The sequence below is a fragment of the Malaya genurostris genome, chromosome 2 (genome assembly GCF_030247185.1).
Source record: "Malaya genurostris strain Urasoe2022 chromosome 2, Malgen_1.1, whole genome shotgun sequence".
Lineage (NCBI taxonomy): Eukaryota > Metazoa > Arthropoda > Insecta > Diptera > Culicidae > Malaya > Malaya genurostris.
In genome coordinates, this window is record NC_080571.1 from 104,405,496 (window position 1) to 104,420,045 (window position 14,550).

At 37.7% G+C, this 14,550-nt stretch overlaps 2 protein-coding genes across 2 annotated transcripts; both read left to right on the forward strand.

The window, feature by feature from the left end:
* Positions 1 to 1,799: 1,799 nt before the first annotated feature.
* On the forward strand, positions 1,800 to 2,797 carry LOC131432389 (uncharacterized). The gene is made up of 3 exons (XM_058598622.1): positions 1,800 to 1,944; positions 2,005 to 2,444; positions 2,535 to 2,797. The coding sequence occupies exons 1-3, from the start codon at positions 1,920 to 1,922 to the stop codon at positions 2,733 to 2,735; spliced, it is 666 nt and encodes a 221-aa protein (XP_058454605.1). The 5' UTR covers positions 1,800 to 1,919; the 3' UTR covers positions 2,736 to 2,797.
* Positions 2,798 to 8,015: 5,218 nt separating this feature from the next.
* LOC131431499 (D-aspartate oxidase-like) lies at positions 8,016 to 14,390 on the forward strand. Its single transcript, XM_058597256.1, has 4 exons — positions 8,016 to 8,255; positions 8,319 to 8,531; positions 8,600 to 9,087; positions 14,128 to 14,390. Exons 1-4 carry the CDS (start codon positions 8,050 to 8,052, stop codon positions 14,277 to 14,279), a joined length of 1,059 nt encoding a protein of 352 aa, XP_058453239.1. The 5' UTR covers positions 8,016 to 8,049; the 3' UTR covers positions 14,280 to 14,390.
* Positions 14,391 to 14,550: the final 160 nt, after the last annotated feature.

The following is a 14,550-nucleotide window of genomic DNA, read 5'->3' on the forward strand; positions in this document are numbered from 1 at the left end:
TACCAGTTAAATTAATAGAAATTTTATTTCGAATTCGATATATTTTAAATATTTTAGTCCCTGACTTGATGCTTTTGGTTGATCTTTTGAGACATAGGTTGCGCCTCAGGCACTAAAAATCCTGAACCAAAATAATATTTCTCGGTGTATTTTTCAAAAAGGCGTATAAGCCAGTGACAGTTTCTCTTTAATCACTCTTTCTTTCGATTATTGTGATGTGATTGAAAAGATTTTCTTCGATATCACTATTCTGTTTGAAAGTCGAAAGTTTCGGGTATCATTTCATGCAAAGGGTTGAGTGATAAACGTGGAAACCGCTTGGTAATTAATAGAAGAGAAAGTAAACAAAGAGAAACTGTCACTTGCATACGCCTTTTTGAAAAATTAACCGAGATTTATGTATTTGACATGTGGCTAGGGATGTCGGATTTTTTTAATTACTCGATAATTCAATAATCGAGTATAATTTTTAAACTATTAGCGGCCCTTACACGATCATTAAAAGTGTCATTACTAAAATGTAATGGCACTTTTAATGATCGTGTAAGGTCTACGAGCTCAGTAATGACACGAGTAATGATGGAATTCCGGATTCTCCATCATTATCAACATTATTTCTTCTTCTTATTTTTTTGTGGAAGTGCTGAATATCGTTAGTTGTAATAGATGAGAAAATTTGACAACCATGAGGTAAATATTTTCTTCAGAACTATACACTCAAGCAAATTGAGTAGTAAAAATCATAAGGCAAATCTTATGATGCATCAAAAATCACCAAAATCATAATTTCATAAGATTAATATGAACAATATACCTCTGCAACATACATCTCATCTATCACTATAATAGTTTTCATACGAACAACATATGAACTCCACAATATATGAGAGAAGTTATGTTTGTTATAGAAATTTCGCACAATATTCCTAAAAAGTTCGTATGAATTTCATAAGGCGTTTTATTGGAATTCCAATTTTCGTGATTTCATAAGGCGGCCTTATGATTCGCTTACGATATTCTTGTGGCTAAAAACCATACGAAATCATTATGAAATTCCATATATTTTTTGCCTGAGTGTACGTGAAAAAAATTCTGGAAATGGCGAAGTGTATGGCAAATAAACATTAATGAAGATAATGAATACTGCTAATATTCTTTAATTGCTGAGGAAAAGTTATTCTGGTTACAAGCCCCGTGCTGGAGTAGTTACAAATACTCATCATTAATAATGAACGTGTAATGCTAAAAAGTAATGATGTACAGTAATGCAGTAATGACGAGTGTTTGAGCAGAAGTGTCATTACTTGGTAATGACACTTTTAATGATCGTGGAAGGGCCGCTATTCGATTAAATTTAAATCGTTTATGTGGGTCATTAATCGATTACTCGATTAATTATTCGAGTATTGTTATTGAATTTTTCAAACCATTCGATAAGCTTAAGGGCATATTCAGGAGTGTTCTAGTTCTAGATGCATAAATTATGTCAGTTTTAAAATTTAAATCTAGAAATTATAACAAAATAAACTGGCAGCCCCAGTACCGTTTTATCTGTGTTTCAAATATAGAAAAAATAGAGCGGCAATGTATACCAGTTTTAAATTTGACAGTAGAACTGGTCGAATAAATAAAACTAAAACGGATTGCTGGGGATACGTTTGTTTCAGTTTCATTTACATTATAGATCACCCATATGAATCTTGCAGCTGCTGATTTGCTCTAATAATCGAATATTGGTTTCAAAATAATCGATTAAAATTACTCGATTATCTGAATTATTAATCGATTACTCAATTAATCGATCGATATTACGACATCCCTATATGTGGCCATTCAAAACCAAAACATTGTATAACCGGAATGCGGACTTATTACTCGAATTAATTTTTGAATAAGTTTGATTATACAGGTTTTCGAAAATGTTGGGCCGTTATACCGTGCGAGGTAGTATAATGACATATCTGGACTCATAGATTGTAGTACAAAAAGATTTATTTCGAGCAGCCATTTCCAATATTACTCGGAAGTATAGCAACATTTCTCTGCGAGATAACCCGACGTTATGTTCTCGAGTGGCAATTGTCAATTTAAATCGGTCACTAGACGAGGCCAACAGTTTAAAGGCACCGTGCAAACTACGGTTTTTACCACGAGAGATTTCACTTGACATTGGACGTGCTCCAACTGTGAATCCACTGCTTCCACTAAATGAAATTACGGATGTGCCACGAATTCGGTGGATAATCGAGAATCCGAACCAGTCCCGTATTGCTGAGATCGAGGATAATGCGAAAGTTATTCCTAATATGGAGTTGCCAACTAACAACAAACCAGTGGATGATAATGGAATTCAAGCTGCCAGATTAATCGTTATCCGTCGAAGAAAGATGCGAAAACATAAACTGAAAAAGCTTCGCAAGAAGATGAAATTCGAATGGGCGAAGGTATGTGATTTAATCTGAATTCTTTGTAGTTACGCTTGAAAGAGTAAAACTATACCTTGAATACATAAGTAGAGACTGTTAAATTTGTAGGTTCGTCAACGCAGGGAGTTACGCAAGGAAAAGACGTTCCAAGCAGAACTGATTGGTCAAATCAAGGAAGCGGAAAAGTTTTCAGCCGAGGCTTATGTTGCAAACAAACTGCGACAGGCGACAGAAACACCGATTCCCCGTTTCTGGAAAGGCAAGCGACTACCACAATTCATCATTAAGCAAAAAATGGGAATTAAGTAAGACGTTCAAAATATCTCGAGCAACATGTGGAATAAACAATTTGTTAGTCGTAAATTATAAAATTTGCTATCTTGTATTCATTCATCTAAAAGAATCCAAAATCTAATATTTATGTTTTTCAAAATCATTATCAATGGCTTGTCGAGTCGAAATTTTCGATAGTTTGTTGATCAATCACTTATAAATATTAGTAAGCAAGTTTGTGGCTCTTGTTGAATCATTCGAATGTTACAAGATACTCGCAATCATGGGATAAATATTAGTTTCGTCATAGCTTGTCTCTAACTAATTTGAGCAATCATCTATTCAAGGGGTTTTGTGGCACATTTTCGGCGAAATTGCAATTTTTTATACACTTTAAAAAAAATTATTTTTGAAATTAGTGTACCAATATGTAATCTCGAGAGCCGACCATAAATATTATTTTTTGAATAACCCAGTTTGCAATCAACGGATCATAAGAATGTTGAGAGAATTGTTTCGGTTGAGCTCTCAGTAGCAAAATTACAGAACACATACTGTGATGAAGTGGGCTGATCCGTAAGCCGAGCCACTTAGTTGCATTCCACAAATGTTAAGAATCTCATTCGAATACCAACTTCCGGCCATATAATAAAAAATGACTATACATTCCTTCCCACTACCCTTTAATTAGTTTTGGAAAACAAACCCAAAAGTCAAAATAATTATAACAATACATATAATAAATACTATTGAATACCAATGAATAAAAAACTTCTGAAATGGCTATCCTATTTTTCGCGAGTTAACCTATTTTTCTATAACTGTTTTAATTTTATAGTTCATGTGTTCACAAACATGCTTGCAAAACATTTTGTCGATATTCGTAATTGAAATTACGTACACTGAAGTTTTTTTTCTTATGCGGGGAATACGTAGCGCATAAAAACCGCGTAACAGAAAATCCGCGTAATTTGGAAATTCACATAAAAAACTACATAACTTTGGAAATCCGCATAAAAAAATCGCATAACTTTGGAAATCCGTAAAAAATGCAAAACATCGGAAAACCGCGTAGGTTCGGGAATTCGCATAACTATATCGTATTTTTAATAAGCATAAAACTCTGACATGCTGCTATCCTGATTTTTTTTAAATGAATGAACAATTTTCATGGCCAGATTACGGACGTAAATCGTTGTAAAACTTTTGGAACATTGCTGAAAAAATTATAAGGGACTGAGGTTCAATGGGAGATTGATAGTACCTATTATCCTTTTCCGGACAGGACCAGCCTAGAGGCCGTGTGGAATTCGGTGGCACAGAAAAATCTAACCAAGAGTAAATCCACTGGGTTCCTGCTTCCATACTGTGAAAGGTCACAATTACAGGAGTTTATTCCTAATTTCAGTTATCAGAACACTATTTTACTCAACTATCACTTCGTTTAACAAAGTGTTTTCAATCCTTCTATAATTCTGTTCCTTCGAGCTTGTAGGAATAGTCTAATCTGTAAGAAGTATTTTCTTCTAGCTTATTCTTGTGTGCTGATTCGTAAGCGGAACTTTCGTTAAAAGTGTTATGCTTAGTAGTTTGTAGTTTTCTGTATTTCACACGCTTACTAGCTTTACTAGTTTAAGTTTTGAATTTAGTTCTCTAATGCATATTCTAAGCCATCAGGATGGTGGTGAACCCTATTTGTCCGCATTCTTTGTCTCATTTTCGAATATGCGTCAGTAATAAAATTGTCTCACTGGAACAATATGCGTACTTTTATTGATCTAACACACACATCGTCTTACTAAATATGCTGCTTTAATGCTTTGTTTGGTATTTGTATGACCAACTAGTAAACTGTCCGGAAGAAATACGAATTATATAGTCTGAGTAGGTCTCGGATCCTTCGAATGATCCAATATGAATTCTTCTTCGTTCAGACGTCTTGATTGTGTTATATATTATAAGTTGAATTAGATGAAATATTTAGGACTAATTGACCTTCAATTAATATAACTCAAAATTTTTCTCTTTCGGTAACCGGCTGCCTAGAGATTGAGGAACAAAAACTTTTGGCTTAGATTATAACATTTCGTTAGAAATTTACCAACGCATTTCCGCTATTATAAACCAGATGACTATTTTGAATAAGTTGTATTTCCATTTTTGTAGATTATTCTTATAAAATAATTGTCCTTGGCAGAGATGGCATTTCACCAGAGTGATACACACTGGCTACAGATTCTTGTCCACACCGAGGATGCAAAAAACGAAGCATCGCACAAAGAGGAAAGCGCATTTCTTCTCAGTGTCGAATAGACAGCATTTGAGTGTGTGCTTGCGGTTAAAGCAGCTGGCGCGAGTGAAACACATTCTCTTCGCATGAATCGCTCTCACGCGCTCTCGTCTAAATACACCCAAGTGACCACTGGCGCATGATGGTGAGCGAACACTTCTGTGAACTTCAATTAATAGAGAGTAGATCTGGCCTTGCTATGAAAAATTTGCAAGGAAAACCGAAAATTTTACGATAAATTGTTCTATTTTGCTGATTTTGCGTGTACACGCTTCTTCTACGCAAACCATACACCAGAGTGCTCACCGGCGTGTACACCTCTGTGAAAGTATCTGCATCCACCTCAGAGAATCTATTAGCTAATGCTCTAGCACTTAGGTGCGATTCAGTGGAGGAGGTAAAATGAAATAAACAAACGCACTCATGATGCGTGCACACTTTATACAACAGTGGTGTATATATGTGAAAGAGAAGAGCTCTCGTTGAAGTTGTCAGTGCGAGGGGAGAAATTTTGCTTGCTCTTCGTCACACAGAGGAGATAGACAGCCTAGATAGCCGTGTAGTGTCGGTAGCGGTTTCCCAACTGGCTAAGAATAATGCTACGGTCCACCTGTACCGGTGGTATAAGTCCACCAAACAGGTAAGCCGTGTGGCATCTGGCAGAATTATTTTCTACCAAGAATTGATCCACTGGTTTCCTGTTCCATGTCGTAAAAGGCCACAAAAATAGGAACTCCTAAGTCAAGGTGTATTTCCGTGCCGAGGACTGAATGGCTGCAGGAGGTTAAACAATGCAGTCGTGAACGGAATATCTTGGAACCTAGTCGCTGATGGTTTGTTAAGGAAACTTAATAACCTTGGATTTCCGACTTATGGTTTTGCCGACGATTATCATATATTGATGACCGGTATAAGCATTATCACTCTTTTTGATTTAATGCAGCAAGCCCTGCGATCTGTTCAACAATGGTGTTATCAGGTTAGATTATCTGTAAATCCGGGCAAAACATCAATGGTGCTTTTCACTTATAGTAGGATAATCACAGGAGCTCGTCCGTTACAGTTGTTTGGTTCAGAGGTCACAATGGTTGATCAAGTTAAATAAGTCGGGGTTATTCGTGATTCAAAACTGAATTGGTCTGCTCACATTGACTTCAGGATTAAAAAAAGCTTGCGAGGCTTTCGGCCAATGCAGACGAGTTTTTGGAAAGTCATGGAGACTCAAACCCAGATACATTCATTGGATCTACACAACTATCGTTAGACCAATTTTAGCATACGGAAGTCTTGTATGGTGGCAGAAAGGAGAAGCTGCGACAGTTAAGTCAAAGCTAAATCATCTCCAAAGGATGGTCATAATGGCGATGACAGGAGCATTCACAACAACTCCTACTGCTGCTCTAGAGGCGCTACTGTGCATTAAACCACTACATGTGTTCCTAAAACAAGAAGCATTATCTTGTGCATACCGTCTTAAGGTTACAGGGCTTTGGAACAGTAACCCTATAGACTATGCTACTAGCCACACTCGCTTGTGGTCTCGAATGGTTACCTGGGATGAGTATTTACTCGCTCCTAGTGATCTAACTCTCACATGCAGTTTTCCTTTCAACACATTCAATGTGAGCTATCCTCTTCGTGAGGAATGGTTGTCTGGTTATTTGAAACGACAACTTGATGAACACATAGTTTGTTATACGGACGGTTCTCTGTTGAATGATCGTGCTGCTACTGGTGTCTACTGTCGTGAAATGAGGCTAGAGCAGTCTCATTCACTTGGTAAATACTATACCGTGTTCGAAGCAGAAATCTACGCGATTCTGTGAGGAATACAATCGGCAATGATGAGTTGGCTAGAGCTGGTGCAACGAATGATTTCGTTGGTCCGGAACCAGCTTTACCACTTTTAACTAGTTGGATAAAGCACAAGATTCGTTCTTGGGCTGCATCCAAACATGCCAACAAAAGGATATTCTCTCGTTTCTCACTCAATGTGATAACGAGCTATAGTCAGAAGGGTTCATTGTTCTTGTAGTGAATAAATCCTTTCTGTATTCATCTTAAATATGGTTTAGCAGATTGTTTGGCATCCTTTATGGGGTACCGAATTTACTTATGCTCGTACATACTGCGAATCGTTCTGCATTCTTCCGGGAGTGCAGAATGGTGTCGCTTTTGTAAAATCTCTAAATCCTCTCGGGGGTTGGAGGTTTTATTAGCTGTGCATCGTTCATCAGAAAGAACGCACATAGTAACAAACCTAAATAGGTTTTACAGCAGACTGTTCGGAACCTCGTAGAGGTTCAGAATTTACTTCTGCTTCCACTAAATGTGATCCCTAGCAGAATGTTCAGCATCCCTTAGGAGTGCAGAATTTACTTCTGCTTTTTGTGTTTTTGTGTCGTCAATTTTCCCCATCCTAGTCCAAACCTTTCCAATTTCCCTTCAATCATTTATGATCATTTAGGGGTTAGCCTATGTTTGTGCTTAGGGCACATAACCGTTTTTACTTTTCTTTACGTTTCCTGACTGCACTGATGAGTCTAAGACGAAACGTAAGAAAAAGGTAAATGATGCTAAAAACAAATTGATGGCAAGGCACAAATCTCCAAATATAAAGAGGAACGTGGCATTTGAGCCAATTTGTTCTGATTCCTGAAGCAGTTTAATTTTAGATTTAAGCTAGTTCAATTTTAGATCTAATATTTCTAATATGAATAATGAAAAGCTTGCTAGCTACAAACAAAGTAATGAAATTATGACATTTTTCAAGTGAGATCTATGCCACGGTTAACCGAATGTTCAATTTTGCATAAAACTGAGATTATTTCCTATAAGTACAGAAGGTTAAATTAAAATCGTATTAAAAAAAACAAATCTATGCTATATGTTTTTAGTAGATAACAAAAATAAGACTTAAAAAAGCCAAAATATGTGTGGATCCCCTTAATCATGCTGACCGCGCCGCTGTGTACGATGTTAAGCTGAGATGCTAGGAATAAACACACTAAATCACTCGGAGATAGAGTATAGAACGATGTGATCTTTTAGTTGCTAACGATGAGCGATTATAATAGTACGCTGAAATTTATTGTTTTGGGAGCAGGAATAAATGGACTCTCTTGTGCATTTCGACTTTCGAGTCGCTATCCAGGATCGAATATCGAAATACTAAGTGAACAGTTCAGTCCGTCTACAACAAGCGATGTGGCTGCTGGGCTCTGGGAACCATATCTTCTCGGAGAAACTTCGAAAGATCTAGTCAGGTGAGTATTGCCTAATCGGTGTTAGATCATGTGTGTACATTCCAGAAAGAAATTATGTTTTAGAAAATGGTCCCGTGAGACGTACGAATACTTCCATGGCCTTTGGAAGGCCGGTTACGCCAATGAGGCTGGTATTAGCCTTTTGCCATATGTTGCTCTGGTTTCCAAAGGACATGAGTTAGATGACTTTTTCTGGAAAGACTACGTGTACGGTTTCCGAGAGTTGTCTCAATTCGAGCTGCATCAATTGGGCGCTGAACACAACGTGGAATATATGTGAATATGTTTGACGAATAAGTAAAAGAAAGCGAAATGTATTATCTCTAGTTAAATTTCGTCCACAGCACAGGCGCACAATTTATTACGTTCACATGCGAACCGAGTAAATTGCTTCAATTCTACACTAACGCGCTAAGGTCACGAGGAGTAAAATTTCGTCAGTTCAAGGTAAACTGTTTTCAAGCACTGAGTGAGAAACTAGATCGGCTCATTGTCATCAATTGTCTGGGACTGGCGTCCGGTAGTATTATTCCCGACGAAACACTAAAACCTTGCCGTGGTCAGATCAGACGTGTGCGAGCCCCATGGATGTTTCATGTTTTGATTTCCAATAATGGATATGTGATCCCGAATACCGGTGGTGTGACATTGGGCGGAACTAAACAGGAAGATGATTGGGATCTAACTGTAAGAGCCGCGGATACCATGAAGATTTCCAGGGAATGCTATGGCTTGATTCGAGCACTGAAACGAACTCCGATTATCGCAGATATTGTTGGCTTGAGGCCAACACGTGACTCCGTGAGGTTAGAAGCCGAGTTTTTAAAAACAGGTAGGTGTTCTAACTCATACCCACATATGTCTATTATCAAATAATTGATCTACTAAAGACTGATTAAGAGTAAATTGGCGCGCACAAAAAGACTCACGTAATTTGTGAATATGCTTAAAAATTCTATCAATGGTTGCTTTCAAGAACTTTTAATTAAACTTCAAAGCATTACAGCATTGTTCCAGTTCGAACGAAATTTCAAGCACTACTCTTGGTACAGCCCTTTAGCGCCCGCACAGTAAAATTGGACACGGAATGAACATATTGCTCCGCTGTTTCGTCGAAAAATCGATCTAATTGGCGACATACCCTTATAGAACCAGCAAAGAGTAGTAGCAGCTCCCCAAAATCGGGCCAAAAGATTACTTTACCCCTATTTTTATGGATGAATGGCAACACATCGTCGAGGATGTGACGAATGGTTCGTTTTCTTATGCCACAACAGCAAATCGCTTGCCAAATCATAAGCTTGAATCTTTCCGGTTTACCACATGTTCAGTCGTGATATAAATCTTTTGATCGGGAAGCTACTTAAAATTTTGTTTCACGTATGTTTCGTCATCGATGCGGCCCTTGTGTTTCACCAAAACACGGTCGTTCAAGAGTCTTGTCTCATGTTTTGGTCATAAAATTCTACTTCATGTGCCGTTTCAGACGTTTACTAACTTTGTACTAATTGTATCCTTCCGTGGAAAGGATGTTTCGCAGCAATTGAAAGTTGGCGCTGTACCTTTTGGCACAAGACTTTAAAGTACCAAAAACTTCTTGTTGAACAACCAATGATCCCTGATTCCAGGTTTTTCGTAGGTCCGGTGATTCTTTTCCATATTCAGGGTTTCCCTGTAGGTGTTAAGCAGTTGACAAATTGTTATTTTCGGCATCTTTTACGTATTTGGAATCGGTCCACTTTGGATTTTCACGGTGTTTGTGTACAATATTTTTTCATCGTTACAGTTCCATTTTACGTTATTTTTACACGCGGTCGACTACTTTGACCAAATTTGCACCTATTGCTCTCTATAGAAGTATAAACAAACCATTTCAAAGATTTCCGATTCACAACACTAGAAGCGTGATAGCGGTACACGAGGGGCATATCAATTTACTTTGAGTCAGTCTTTACACAGGACATATCCTCCAAATTTAGAGTACTTACTAACTTCGTAGCAAAAAGATTACGTTTGCTTAACGGTTTTTGTTGAACTAGGTGTCATAATAGCAGAGATGGCATTGGCATGACATGACCAGAGTGATACACGCTGGCGTCAGATTCTTGTCCACACCGAGGATGCAAAAAACGAAGCATCGCACAAAGAGGGAAGCGCACTTATTCTCAGTGTCGAATAGACAGCATTTGAGTGTGTGCTTGTGGTTAAAGCAGCTGGCGCGAGTGAAACACATTCTCTTCGCATGAATCGCTCACACGCGCTCTCGTCTAAATACACCCAAGTGACCACTGGCGCGTGATGGTGAGCGAACACTTCTGTGAACTTCAATTAATAGAGAGCAGATCTGGCCTTGCTACGAAAAATTTGCAAGGAAAACCAAAAATTTAACGATAAATTGTTTTATTTTGCTGATTTTGCGTGCCCACGCTTCTTCTACGCAAACCATACAGCAGAGTGCTCACCGGCGTGTACACCTCTGTGAAAGTATCTGCATCCACCTCAGCGAATTTATTAGCTAATGCTCTAGCACTTTGGTGCGATTCAGTGGAGGAGGTAAAAGGAAATAAACAAACGCACTCATGATGCGTGCACACTTTATACAACAGTGGTGTATATATGTGAAAGAGAAGAGCTCTCGTTGAAGTTGTCACTGCGAGGGGAGAAATTTTGCTTGCTCTTCGTCACACAGAGGAGATGGACATCTCTGCATAATAGTCCAACATAAACTGTTATGCACTGACGAGACGTCCCACATTATCTGATCCGAATGGATTCCGAATCAATTCCGAATCGGCGAGAAATTTTCATTCGGAATTCCATGTGAAAATCATGTGGAATTCCGAATCAATTCCAACTCCAGTGCAACAACCGATTCCGAATGAATTTCGCCTACAACCGGTTGATTCGGAAATCATTCGGAATTGAGTGAGAAGATGCGGACTGAATTGTCCATTCGTCTTCTTCTTTCCCGATTTTGCACGTTTTCGTGCTGATTCAGTTTATTTTTAAACGAAAACATTATATAACTGAATATATAAATTTAAATCGTCATGTTTTTCGGACATACAGAACTAGTAAATAACCACCCACTTGTACTCGGCGGGCAGATTTCCCCCCAGACGGTTGGCTATGTCGGCCAACCATTTTTGCCAGAATTCTTCCAGAATTCTGGCAGAAGTCTGGCAACAATGCAACAACCGTTTCCGGCAGAAAATTTCGCCTAGCGGTTATTAACGGTTCTGTTTCTGCCAGATTCTTGCCATACAAGATTGGCAGAACCGTTTTGAATCGGTTCTACATATTTAGCGTCTTGGTTTCATTTTTTCATTAAAAAGTACATATGAAAGGCAATAAATTATTGCCCTTCATACATACTAATTATGAAAATGTTATTGCCAATAACAGTGCTTTCTCACTACCAAACATACACATATTTCAATCTCTTTTAACTCGTCTCAAGATTCGTTTTTCGTATGTACAAGCGGGATTGACAAACATCAAATGAAGTCGAATAAAAAAAAGAAAAAAGAAGGAAGAGAGAAATAAACAAGACACATACGGCGAGATAATGACGCAATTTCGCCTGAACAATTTTGACAGCAGCCGGAATGCAGCCAGTCTTCTGACGGTTGCCAGAATTCCTCACAAGCGGGCAGTTCTTCTTGGAATCCCAACATAAACTGTTGAAATTCGCTGGAAATTAACAAAACGGTCTACCCTAGTCAGCATCATCCATTCCTCTAGCTGGAGTGTAGTGAAATGGCTTAAGTCGCCTAAATTTTACACTAACACATTCATAAAATAAGCGAATATTCAATGACATTTATAATGTCACTATCAATCAGGTTGATTGAGCAGCTAACTCAGGCGAAAATTCTAGCACTGAACCGATCGAGCACTAAACAATCATGCAGTCGAGTAAGAATTCATAGCTCATTCCGTCATTTTGATATTGTGAGGTAAAGCAATTGTTTAAGTGCCTAAGTCACAAATAGGTTTAGGTGTTATATACCTTCCAGCGCGAGCCCAAACAAATCCATATCTTTCGATGAATTCAGAGTAGTGGTGAAATGACATTCAGCGAAGTGGCTCATTCGGCGAAATGACCCCTTCGGCGAAATGACTTTCGGTGAAACGGCTTTCGGCGAAATGGTTTTCGGCGAAATGACCCTGATCCGAATAATACATAGTACATAGAAAATTTACACACAAGTTTGAGAAAACGACAAGATCATTACATTGTTTTAAAACCATTATCATATTGAATTTGAGGCAACACAATACCACGTACTGCTAGAAATAATATCTGACAGAGATTAGCAGTTCATGTAAATGATGCGCAATCCCCAATAAAACTACTTTGCGGATCCCCGGAGGACCACGCGAAACACAAATTGGGAACAGCTGAAATAGTATTTACATCCTTCAATATGCTTGTGAAAAAATATTATCGTGATGTGTGGAATTTTTTTTTTCGGGAATAACATTGTCAATCACACCAAAATTTTTGGGTTTCGTTATATCATACTCAACACAAATTAATTCTCAAGAAAACATCGTTTTTGGAATATGCAATATACAATTTTCCAAACATTAGGATAACGGACGTATTTTGGTCCGGCGCTCAATAGTATGGGAAAACCACAAATGACTCAAAATTGAAGTTTTCTAAAATGTTTAGTATGAACGAGCATTAAGGTGCAATTCAGTGTCAACATAAGGCGCGCTAAATTTCAACTGCATTAATTGAACGAATCATCGCACAAAGCGTATCGTACGAAACCAATACATAGAAATACGGAATATTTTCAGTGGTGTAGTGTAGTGGGCTTACGATATGTTTTGTTCGCTAGTGAGACAGACACTAACTATGTTCAATTTATAACCAAAACAAAAATTGATTTTCTTTATTGTTACAAAAATCAAACCTTTGGCATGATGACAATACTTCATCTAGATGATTCTAACTATGTAGCATTTTATAAAAGAACTGAATAATATTCAAACAAGATCTTTTTCATATGAAATTACAACTGGTATACAAGATGTACTGTTACAATTATGCAAGTGACGCATTGAAAGCTCGCAAAATTCACAAAATCAATCGATTTACATACGATTATCAGCATTCAAATGTGCGATTATCGATATTCGGATGTGTGAAAAAAGCATGTCATTCATTCGAGTTTATGTCATCCAGTTATGTCTCTGGCATTACCCTCCAGCCTTTTTTTCACAAACGTTACGAAGGATGTACTTTTTGATGCATCATAGAAATAAAGCACTTTTAGCATCTTCAAGATTAATTTAAAAATAAGGGCTAGTTTTCTTGTGCATGAAGGTATGTAACACTTTAATCCTTGAATTACCAGTGAAGGTTGGCAAATCAACACTTCCGACACACGACAGAAACATCATTTATCTCTGGTCTGATAGCATCACCATTTCAGGCTGCGCAACTGTACAAGACAACACTATCGCTGCAAGTAATTGACAATCAACAATGAACAACATCTGTACTGTATCTAATCGTGTGATCTATTGAATCATTCACAAAATAAATAAAAGCATTTATATGCATGTTTAGAATAGCTGTACCTGTATTGATCTTACTAGTTGAGTAGCTTCGTTGTTCTCGCATTCTTCGGACTGAAATTGGAAACAGAAAAGTGCAAAATACGCGAAATGGTAGAGAAAAGGGAAGATCTTTAAGTAAACGAAGAGAGTTGATCTCATTCTAGCAGTTCAAATTGTAGAATGATTAGATGAGATAACAATAATTAGGTACACTTATCTTTGTCAGCGTCCATCGAAATAATGATAAGCGATCGTTATGACACAATGCGAACTGATTGTATTTTCACTTTTGCAGAGCACACGGATCGGATGCCTATTATCCACAATTATGGACACGGTGGGGGCGGAATCACATTGGCTTGGGGTTGTGCTGGAGAAGTCTTGAATCTTGTCGAAAATATTTTGAACGATGAACACGGATCGACTAATAATAAATCAAAACTATGAATTCTCATATTTTAAGGTTTAGAGCACTCTAAAGAAAAAACAAAACAATGCATACAATTGTTTAGCAAGTTGCACATGGTTCACAAGATAATAAATCTAATTCTCTTACGCAGTTGCATATTCGCAAACAAAAACACATTCTAGGACAAAAAAGAAAAACATTCTCTGATGCGAACAAATAGGAGTCAGTTAACTTCCTTGTGTTCCTAACGTACAACTTGATCCGTCCGCCTTACGACGATTGCACCTGATATTGGCGGTAAGCAAAACG